General features: G+C 40.5%; 1 protein-coding gene across 2 annotated transcripts; it reads right to left on the reverse strand.

Moving 5' to 3' along the window:
• Positions 1-337: 337 nt before the first annotated feature.
• SNIP1 (Smad nuclear interacting protein 1) lies at positions 338-10694 on the reverse strand. Of its 2 annotated transcripts, XM_074305187.1 has the most exons (5): positions 9581-9669; positions 8882-9443; positions 6471-6573; positions 4667-5262; positions 338-3864 (listed from the first exon to the last, which is right to left on the reverse strand). In XM_074305187.1, exons 2-5 carry the CDS (start codon positions 9202-9204, stop codon positions 3600-3602), a joined length of 1287 nt encoding a protein of 428 aa, XP_074161288.1. In that variant the 5' UTR covers positions 9205-9443; positions 9581-9669; the 3' UTR covers positions 338-3599. The 2 variants fall into 2 exon arrangements, with proteins under 2 accessions (XP_074161288.1, XP_074161287.1); XM_074305186.1 differs by having other exon boundaries at positions 8882-10694.
• Positions 10695-11530: the final 836 nt, after the last annotated feature.

The raw sequence follows: 11530 nt of genomic DNA on the forward strand, positions 1-11530 counted from the left end.
CCTGTCATTGCAAATTTATATCTCTCCCCAGTACCCATTGTGATTTATTTCTTGTATTATAACATATATGATTGAGCCCATTGCATTTCCCAAAACAATACTATTCAGAATATTTTTGAAGTGGTAATGTGGATCCTCTGATAACTATCATTAGGAATTTAAATCCAAATACTGGATTTAATACTAGCAATATGGATTGTTGAGGGATTAAGTTTTGAAGATTTATTTGAATTAGTAAGATCTTAAAAGTTCAATGACAGTTAAGTTTCTTTTGTTTAATTCCTATATTAAAGCATATTCCCCGTGCCCAAGTTACCAAGAGAGCAAAGCCAAAAAGTTTTTAATTCCAAAACTTTAATTTAAAAGTGAGTAGCTATTTCACGTGATACAAACTTATATACATTTGTGAACAGAGTATATTCTGAATACTTTATTTTACTCTTCAAAGACTGCTGGCATATACCTGAACATACTACACGGAAACTCTACTTTAACTTAACATTGTTTCATTTCTTGGCCAAATAACTGATTTTTAAAAAGGGAGGGAAGGACTTATAAAATGTAAACATTTGTACTATTTATCAAATAATAATCATCCTGAAAGTCTATTTTTTAAAAAGTGATGAGATTTCCAAAACCTTGCTGCATTGCATACTGATGTAAATACAGTAATAAAAATTCCATTAAAAAAAATCCAACATAAATCAAACTTTACAGACACAAGATATTAATTCTGCTTTAATTTATTACTAAGTCAGGATAAAAGTTGCTTTTTAAATTGCAATTATTGAGATGCTGTTTGTCTATAAGAGGATGAGGGGGTGGGTATGGAGAAAACATGTAATGAGAAATTTTGAGGAAATGGGATTCACAAAACTCAAAAGAACTTCAAATTGACTGCAGATTTCAGTAAGGAGATTCAAGTGACCACAGTTCAAAAGTATTTTGATTTTCATTTTGCTTTGGTTTAGACTGTCATTCTTCCTTGGAGTAGAAGAGTACTTCAAACAAGGTAGAAGTCTGATGAGATGGCAGAAGAGGAAACCAAACAGAGCCTAACTAAACACATTTTTCAGACAGAATTTATAAGACTATCACATATTCATCACTATTCCAGTTTAGAAATTTGCTGGTGATACCTAGCTTTAGAGCTAAAGGAGAATCGCATTTCAGCTGCTCTTGCTCTCAAGCCCACTGTTCCCAACCTTCAAAAAGAATTCTTCCATCAAAATCATTGAATCCAGGAACCATTAGTCATTTATCAAGAAAACCTAGTACAAAAATATCTGTCTGTGCTGCCAGTATGTAGTCAAGTTGGTTGTTTTCTCCATGCTCTATTGATACATCCACCAGGATGTAAGCTAGAAGCAAAACTTAAAGCTACTTTGCAGCAAGTGACCTTAGAACCCACTGGCAATCAGTGTAGCAACACAATGATCAGAGAGGCACCAGAGTAAGAGAGACAAAGAGCAAGAGCAGGCCAAGGGAAAACTCAAGTCTCATTAAAAGAACACAAAATTGGGTTCTATATTTGCATACACTGGATACTGGACAATAAGCATGTAGTAGCAAAGTCACTGGTGATAAAAAGCTAGGGAAAAGCAAACTTCAAATTACTAAAATTTCTTATCCTTTAATTTTAAGCTTATTAAATGTTCATAAAATATGTTTTCCAAGGCTTTTTGTCTATTAAACTGGACAATGAACACTAAATCCCACTTCATATCATCACATAGCAGTGGTCAATATTGATGTCTGAACATCATCCATAACAAGATACATTGGGAAAAAAGCAGGGATAAATAACCAACATTCAGAGATAATTTCAAAGTCTCCTGCATTTCAACCTTAGGACTAATTAATAAGAAAAGTGTTTTGGCTTTCCACTTCTCTTTTTCTCTCCCTTGACAGTACTCTGGTAAGTGGTGTTTGTGCAGATAGAAATAGCAAGGTTCTTTAGGAGGGTAAGAGAGGAAGGGCAAAGATAATCCATGTACTGAATAATCAGGCCTTGGTTTATAGAGCCAACTATACATAGCATTCACAAAGCTTCTTTACTTCTTTACATCACTGGTAAGGATGAACTTTGCTCCCAATTTAGAAAGCACTGATGCTTCAAAATGCTCAATACTCCTTTTTATGGATTAATGTTCTGGAATTTATTTCAGGTCGACAGTAGTGTTTCCACTTCTTTCCCTCTCAATTACCATTTATTTCCACTTCAAAATTTTTTTTTTTTAAATTTAAAGCTTTTTAAAAAGCAAAAAATATAAAAAACCTTTATGCTAGAAAAGTATTACACTTTGGGGCTGAGTAGGGCTACATTTATAAATTCTTTTATTGTGTAATTCCCAAACTATATATAAATGAGATTCTGCTATTGAAATAACAAGGTGATCTATGCCTTTACTCATAATGTAGTATTCCATTTACATTACAAAAACCATTCAGATGCATGTAGAACACACCTCCAGCCTGCACCCACACACCCACCCATACACACTCTCATCCAATTTATATATACAACATATGTACACAGACAAAATTTGATGCACACATATTTGAGTTAGGAAAGATTAGTAAATAGATGTTTTCCTTGCCTCAGCTCCTCCCTGCTTTGGGGTGGAGGGGAGAAAATGATGGCAGACATGGCCTTTCAGGATATTAAAAAATACAGTAAGCAGAACAAAAATTTCTCTTTAGCACACACATGTAGTTAAAATGAAGACTGCTCCAACATCTGAGGTAATCCTCCTATATAAGTGACACTATGAATTAGGAGGAAAAAAGTGTATTATAATAAATGCAAAGCAGTTAAATAGACAAGAAAACCCAATTAATGACAGACTCAGGCTACTTTGGGAAATATAGAATTTTCTTATGTAAGAAACAGATCCGTGGCCCATTTCAATTTCTTCTCCACAATGGCCATGATTTTATTGCCCTGTCATATATTTCAACAGGACCTGATGTTTGTCTGCATAAAAGCAGACAATTAAGTCATTAGTATGTGTGGTGAAATTCTCATCCCCAAAGACTAAATAATGAAATAGATTTCTATGATTCAAAGTTAACTGGATTGAAAATTCAGTTTATATATAATGAGGGCTTGTTTTGATGACAACCAAAACTTGGGCCAATTTCTCTGTCTAGATATTTACAAAAAAATAAAATGTGAAAAACTGCTGGTCCATATTTCTTAATAATCACTGTACAAAGCAAATAGTTGCACAAAGAGAACATGCTACGTTTCTCTTTTTAACCAAAGGTCTACAGTTACCAGGCAATAGTTTCCAGAGCACCAACTCATGCCACGCCATCATGCTTCTACTATACATAATGGACGACTGTTATTGGTGAAATTATTCTGAAAGCAGATGTCCACACTTGTGTGGCTAACAGATCACAGAAATAAGTTCAACCAAAAACACAAATTGTCAAATTTCTTAAATTTTAACATAAGCTGATCAGCAACAGAGGAAAGACTTAAGGCAATAAGAAGCACCAGGGAGTGCTCCTCTGTTCTTTAAATCCCAAGTCCAGGCCTTCCACAAAAGGAAAAATTCTCTTAGCAGCTACAGGAGCTTCTTCTCAATTTGCTAGCTGTCAGATATCATCTCCTCCTCCTCCTCATCTTCATCTTCTTTTCTATCCACCTCAGAGGTGTCTGAAGACTCATGAAGCAGTACATATTCCCTGCTACTAAACCCAAATTTGAGCACATCCTTCTCCTTTAGTTCATAGTAACGTTGTGGCTCAATACGCTGGTTGTTCAAGAAGGTCCCATTGCCTGAACCAAGGTCAATGATATATGGCCTTACCCTTCGGCCAACTGTTCCATCAGCACGTGTGTATTCTACAAGTCTAGCAAAAGAAAAACACAACTTTTAAATTAGTTCATGCAAAAGCAGTGGACATATAAACAAGCTTATTACTAGCTCAAGTTAACCTTCCTCCAAATAAACTAGAGGAGGTATATGATAGAGGAAGTTGTTTATACATCTAAGTTGAAAGAGTGAATAATATTCACTGAAGAACTCTCTTCTAGATCATAAAAACAGGGAGAAAAGTATAAGTCAAAAAGTCAATATAAATCAATTCATTAATCCAGCTCAGAATAAAGGGTCTCAAAACATGGCTGGTATGTGAAGGATATTAAAGAAAAATCTGCGTGATTTTTCTTTTACCTATTGAGATTTACAGATAACCCGGCTTCACTTAGCTCAGTGAAATCCACAAAGCCAGTATTAAGAGACATGGGGTCTGATCAACCCAAAAGAAGGATTTGGTTCTACAAAGATGTATTCAAGTTATTTACATACATTTTAATTAAGTGGAACTTGAGAAGGCAGTCTAATGTAGTGGAAAGAATAAGAGCACTGGATTTGGGAGTTCAAAGACCTGGATTTTAAAAGTCCTAATTTTGGTACTTACTAATTATGGGACTCAAACCCCATCAGCTCCCTAAACTGAAAATGGATATAAAAAAATAATTTGTTCTACTCTCGTTCAGATGGCTGTAGAAAAAATTATTTTTAAACTTCCAAGTGGTATAGAAATAAGGGCCAGTTTTAAGCATGACTGCAAAAATAGTTATGTAATTCAGAAAGTGCCTGACTTACTGATTATCTTAAAGGTAACAAGTTGAAGTTTTACTCAGACTTACCGATACTGAAATACTGCATGCTGCTTTGAACAGGAGGGGTGATCAATAGGAATATCTGCAATCCGCCGGTGTCGGCCCAGAAGATAAGCACTTTGTCTGTGGATATACATGACAGGAAGAACCTCATCATTCTTAAAGGGGTAAAGACGCCAGCGTTTCTTTGGAATCCGTGCTTCTGGAGGCTCACTATACTTTATCACCACACCACGAAACATGTTGGTATCCTCAAGAAGTGCCCCTGACAGTTCAAAGCTGGGTTTCTCTTTATTCGGTGGATCTTTTCCTTTACTATGGCCACCAGCAGACTGCAGAACAATCTCCTGATTCTCATCACTGCTGCCACCCACATCTTTTTTCTGGCGACGTTCCCGTCGTCGAGCATTATAAAACTCTCTTTCTGCTTCTTGTTCCTGTAGGTTCTGGGCATCTCGGTTCCGCCCACCACCAGGCCTCTCACTAATGGTCTTCCTCTGGTTAGAATGGCTATGGTGTCTATCCCGGTCACCATTTCTCTCCCGCCTGTGTTCTTGTTCTGACTGCTCCCTGTGTTGTCTTTCATCTCTTCCTCTTCGGGGATGATTTTCACTTTCCCGTTCCTAAAATTCAAGTAATCATTCAAATGTAGACAGTTCTCAATTAATGAGGATACTTTCCAAAGCTCATTTGCAAGTTCATTATTTGAAACATATAGAACACATCTTCCCATAGGGAAAACATGTTACAGATACATAGTTTTGAGAAGAGTTAAGAGGGAAAAGCTAAAAGAGAAAGCATTTGTTCCCTCTTTCTTGTAGGACTAGTCAGGCAAAATTTCAAAATAGACAATGTTTGTCTTAGGCTTTCTTCCACTTCCTGGCATCCCTTTTCCACCTGCCTTTAAATTGTGCTAAGAGACCAACAGAAAGGCTGTTTGGGGATAGTGCAAGAAAAGAATATAACTACATACCTTCTAAATGAAATAAATCTTTAACTACCCAAATTTCATACAACAAGGATATAATTTTCCAGTTAACAAAGTCAGTCCTTGGAATCAGCTTTATAATACGGTCTTGCTTCCCACAACTCTGTCTCTTTCTACTTCTAAACACATAAATTCTATTAAGGCACTATATTTTTTTTCACAATTGGCTTCTATTGCAGAATGAGGAGGATGCACCAGTTACAGTAAGTAATAGGTACCTATTAAACAGAGGCTGCTTATATTTCTATTTGGAATTAAACCAAAAGTAACCAATGTATAGTTTAAATTATTTGGTATGAATATTAAAATTAGGATACGTTGTTTTGTCTCACATAATATTTTTTGAGATTCATTCACAGTAGCCAGATTTTTAGGAACTAATAAGATGAAGAAAGATAAGAAATTTCAAGATAATTACTTTTGATAGTTTTTTTTTAAACTTACATTCTGAAAGCATCAAAGATTTATACTAATATTTTTTAAAGAAATGGGAGGTTATTAAAGAATTGTACATTTAAGAGAACATGAGTACATGATAGAGAACTACAGCATGTACACAGTAGCTCCATTCTGAAAGAACTACAACCAGAGGCACATCATGGAATACAAGCAGTAGCCAGAGCTTCTTTTAAAACAGTATGTGTGTTTATGTCCAAGCTCTTAAAAGTAATTAGTTCTTTTAATAAAGCCATTCTATATCCTGCCCCCCATTTTCTCCATAAAAGTAATGCTGTGTCCTTGGAGCTCTCTTCCCAAGTCAAGGGGAAAGCCCACATGCTGACATTAGGATGTAGAAAATCTTATGTTCAGAACTTGGGAATGAATTATGACATTTGCAATTACCTGCTTCACTTTGACTACAGGATGATGAGGGCTACGGCTTCTCTTACTTCGAGGAGATCTGCTTCTTCTTCCAAAGGACTTGTTTTTCCTTTTGGTAGGTGATCTTTAGAAAATACAGCACACAGAGGAATTGGTGGTTAAGCTTTGAGCCTCTACTCCAATTTCCCTTATCCAAAGGAAATAAAACTTTGACATCTCCTGGCTGGTCAGCTATGAATTATCATAGACTTGCTGAAGAATAGAACTTTGTAAGCAGTGGGAAATGGATGAAGGGGGGTGGGAGGGGGAGGAGAAGATACCACAGCAAAAACTGGCTGTTGAGTAGGAATCTAAATTACTTAAATCTGCCATAATGTATGATCATGGGTTATAATAATTCACATTATAGCAATTTATAATCTACAACTATAGCAATTTACAATTTACAAAATTATCTTTTTGTGATAGCCCCATCATTATCCCCTTACTTGGCAGATAAAACTGAGACTCAAAAAGAATTAGACAATGTTCACAAAATTAATAAGAGTCACAGAATGCTGGAGCCAGGACTCTGAATAAAGATATTCTAATCTCTTTCTCCACTATATTATGCTGCTTCTCAAAAAAAAAAAAAAAAAAAAAAAAAAGAAAGAAAGGTGCAGTAGGAGAATAGAGCAGGACAGCAATTACACAAGGCTATGAAACCCTGTGACTTCATGGTGAAAAACATACTTTGTGATTTGCAAGTCTTTGAACTCTCAATATCTAAATTTCCCCATCTATAAAATTCAATTGGACTAAAGACCTGGCCTAGAATCTGCCTCCAACTTCCTCTTTTCCATTCAAGGTTCATCTGAGTTGACCTCAGATGTCACCTTTTCTAATAAGATCCTCCCTGATCACCACCAACCAAATTCCTTGATACATTGTGTCTTATTTCTTTATAGTCTCATCTTTACTAAATGGTCCCTTCCAACTTTTACTAAATCTCAACTCAGAGAAGATTTTTACTGATAACCTTTTTCTCTCTTCATTCCCTCAGCCCCATTACTCTGCTTTACTGAAATCTCCAAAGCTTCTTCCTCAGGATCACAGGGGTGAATGTAACCCTGAATTTTTTAAAGCTATGGTAGGGTAAGTTGAAAGGGCTTCAAGTTCAGCATTAATGATAAGACTGTATGACCAGTCTAGATAAATTTGAAGAGGCTCATTACCAGAAGGCTGGCTAAGTGACTGACTCTTAAATTGTGGAGCAATATTTCAACAGAAGGAGTATTCACACCAGGAAACCACAGAACCTTAACAAAAAAACAAAATATTGAGGGAAGGATTTAGGATTGACAGGTTTGTAAAGATGAAAAATTATCAGATCCTTCAAAAGGCTTAAAGTCTTCTATGTGGGCATTGGGGGTAGAGCTATTTATAGCAACAGCAAATTACAATCATATTATGCAGTTTACAAATTCCTATCCTCACAAAAACCCTATAAAATGAATTAAGTCCAACAATGCCTAGTTCTACACTCTGGAACAACAACAAAAAAAGGAAAAGCAGTGGTTAAAAATAATCATTTCCAAAAATAGCCCTTTAGACTTACAAAGCCCTTGTGTACATTATCTCAATTCTCCCACAAAATAACTCTCTAACATAATGAATAGGGTAACAAGATGCTGCAATGAACAAAGTGCCAGGTCTGGGAGGGAAAATCGATCAAATCTGGCCTCAGACACTTACTTACTAGTCATGTGACCCTGGGCAAGTCATCTAATCCTGTTTGCCTCAGTTTCCTCATCTGTAAAATGATCTGGAGAAGGAAATGGCAAACACTGCAGTACTTTTATCAAGAAAATTCCAAATGGGGCGACAAAGCCTCCAACACAACTTAAACAGCAAAAACACGATTAATGCCCGCATTTTTATTTTTACTTTACAAATGAAAAAATTGGAAACCAGAAGAAGTCCCTTAGCCGATGTCAGTGGCAGGCGCAGCATTAGAACCCAGGCCTCCCTGGGCAGGGCTCCGCTACACCACAGCTCCCTCTCTAGAGCGAATAGGCCAGTTCACAAACAGCTAAGGCCGGACCATAGTGAAGGCACAGGAAAAGTCCTCCCAAGAGCCCCGGACGAGGGCGGGTGTAAGGACATAGTTCCAGAAGAGACAGGACTCGCTTGGGGCGGGAACGGGAAAGGAGAAGGGACGGTACTTAGGCAGAACTTGGGAGGGCAAGCCCGGGCCCGGACAGCGGGGAGAGCCGGGAGCAGGGCGGCCCGGGAGGCTGACCAGCCGGGCCCGCGCAGGAGCGGGGAGAGGCCGCCGCCGCCACCATCACAAGCGCTGGCGTCCCACTCTGTAGAGTGGAGAGCAAAAGGGGATGAGGAAGGGCAAGGGCAGGGAGCGTGAAGGCGCCCTCGAGTCCGAAATGGGGCCATACCTGCTGCCGCTGCCGGCGCGATCGCCCGAGGCGCGAGCGCTGCGGGCTCGCGGGGCCGCGGCCGAGGCCGAGGCCGGGGGCGGCAAAGGCGCCTCTTCCTCCGGCGCCGGGCTCGGACTGCCAGAGGAACCGCGCCGGGCCCGCGGCCGGGGCCGGTGAGAGCGGGACGCGGGGGTCGGGCTGCGCCGCTCCTGTTTCACCAGCGACAGATCCGGCACCAGCACTTCCTCCCCCGCCGCTTCCCCCGGCTCGTCCTCGTCCTCCCGCCGCCGCCGCCGCCGCCGCCGCTGCCTCCGCTCCCGCTCGGGCTTCGCCTCCTTCATCCTCGCGGCCCCGGGCCAGTCGGCTCCTCAGCGACGGCCCGAGCGCACACTCCCTGCTTCCGTTTCCGGGGCGGCTTCAATTCTTCTTCCGTCAAACAAACGGAAGTCGGGTTCCCGGAGGACCCTGGGGCGCTCTAGGTTTGCGCCCCCTGACTAGAGCTGCGGACAATAATGCGACTCTGGGTGAGAGAAGCCGTGGTGTGCCTTGGTTGTAAGCTCAGGCTGGCCGAAGTCTCATCCTAAAAACAAACAAAAACACCCTAAAAAGAATGCCCACCCCACCCCCACCGTGCCCCTCAGTCTTTGGATAACAGCAGGCATTTACTCGGCCTTCCCCAAAGACCCTCGTTGGAGCCTTAGTGGACACGCTACTGACCCTTCGTAGAGGAGGCAACGGAGGCAAGCCAGCCGAAGTGAACTGTTCAGATTCAATCGGCCTCAGGGTCTGAGGGCGAATTTGAACTCGAGACTTCCGGGTCCCTCCCTGAGCGCCACCTAGCGGCTCGTTGTCTCCCGCTGCTGCCCTCCTCCCGGACTTTCAGAGAGGGAAGAGTGGGCAGAGGAGAGGAGGCGCAGAGTCGGGAGCGGGATCGTTAAATGCAGAACTTCCCCTCGGTACAATGCAAGCTCATCGAGGGCAGGGTTTGGTGTTCAATAAATACTAGGAAGGAAGAGAAGGAAGAAGGGATGGGGCGTGGGGAGGAACCCCCAACCAGTGTCAGGGAGGTGTCGGAAAGAATTTGTGGTCTTTGAGTTCCAAATGGAGGGCAAAGATTTTATTCCGCTGTCGCCGGTGACTAAGTTCCAAAAGAGAGTTTCGTGAAGAAGTAGGGGATCATGCCATTGATTGACAGCTTAAATTCCAAAAGAGAGCCAGCCTCACCATCACCAAGAGCAGAGACGAGGGCCAAGTTCCCCAATGGAACTCGACCGTTGAAAGAGAGAATTGTTGCCTTTTTCGAAGAAGCCTCTAACATATCACTGTGTTAGAGTCGAGTTACAATGTATCCAACTGTGACTGATCAGACAGAACGAGTTCAGAATGTCCTGCTACAGTTTAGGCGCAAATATTCCCTGAAGAAGGAATTCAGGCTACAAGTGATAGGCTCTTGCGGGTGATGTCCAGCACCAGATTCATTCATTCATTCATTCATTCATTCATTCATTCATTCATTCATTCATTCATTCATTCATTCATTCATTCTACAAGCATTAAGCATTGATTGTATGATGTGTCCTGGGCTTAGTGCTGCAGGAAGATCAGGAATTCTGGTAGTAATAACTGCAGAAAGCAGCCGGGTGTAATAAAGGGCCAGCATTAGAACCATCGAAGATACATTCTGACAAATAGCAGCTGAGCCCCAGGCAGCCCTAAGTTTGCAGAAGTTACAAAAGGTTGCATTTCTGAACCAGTGGAAGAAGTTCCACCAGGAATTCTTTGCAAATGAAATTTCACATCCAACAAATAAAAATCCAAAATAACAACAGAAAAAAATGTTTTTGTGAATTATTAAGAAGGGACTAATTCAGGGTCTACACAGCAAGTGTCATAAACAAATTTCAAACCAGGGCTTTCTCCCATGAAGCTCATTTTGTATCTTTCAGCAGAACAGGAGAAGCTGCTCACAGTTTCTTGATTCGTGTGTGCAGGAAAGACCCCTTTAACATGGAATAAAACCTGTTTTAAAATAGTGGTAGCTAATATCTATATGACATTTAAAGGTTTACAAATTTGTTTTACAAATATCTCATTTGATCCTCACCACAACCCTGGGAAATAATTATTATTCCCACTTTCCAGATGAGAAAACTCAGAGGGACTTAGGTTACATGTCTAGTCCAAGGTAGTATCTGAGTCAGGATTTGAATCCAGATCTTCCTGACTCCAGGCTCAGGACTACCCCTACTTACCCGAGGCACTGTCTGAAATAAAATGCAAAGGATTATAAAGAAAACAATTATACTGAAATTTTGATAACTCAAAATGTGAAGTTCACAGACCCAGGGTTAGGAACACAAGCCAAATAATATAAAGGAGCCTGTGATCATTAATACCGCTGATTTGTATAGCGCTTTAAGATTTACGAAATACTTTTCTCATAAGCATTCTTTGTGCCCCAGAAGCAGGAGGCTTCTTGCACTGGGTCACACCTTAACTAAGTGATATAAAAATTCCATCTGGATACTAGTGGGGGTGGGGCTTGAGTGCGTTTTCTTCTCTACTCGGGTGAGAAGAAAAGAACTTGGGGCTGGTAGGGCACTAGCCAATCCCTCGGGTCTCCTATCGCCACGCCCCCACTACTAGCTCCGCCTCACCGATAGCTCC

The sequence above is a fragment of the Sminthopsis crassicaudata genome, chromosome 3 (genome assembly GCF_048593235.1).
Source record: "Sminthopsis crassicaudata isolate SCR6 chromosome 3, ASM4859323v1, whole genome shotgun sequence".
Classification (NCBI taxonomy): domain Eukaryota; kingdom Metazoa; phylum Chordata; class Mammalia; order Dasyuromorphia; family Dasyuridae; genus Sminthopsis; species Sminthopsis crassicaudata.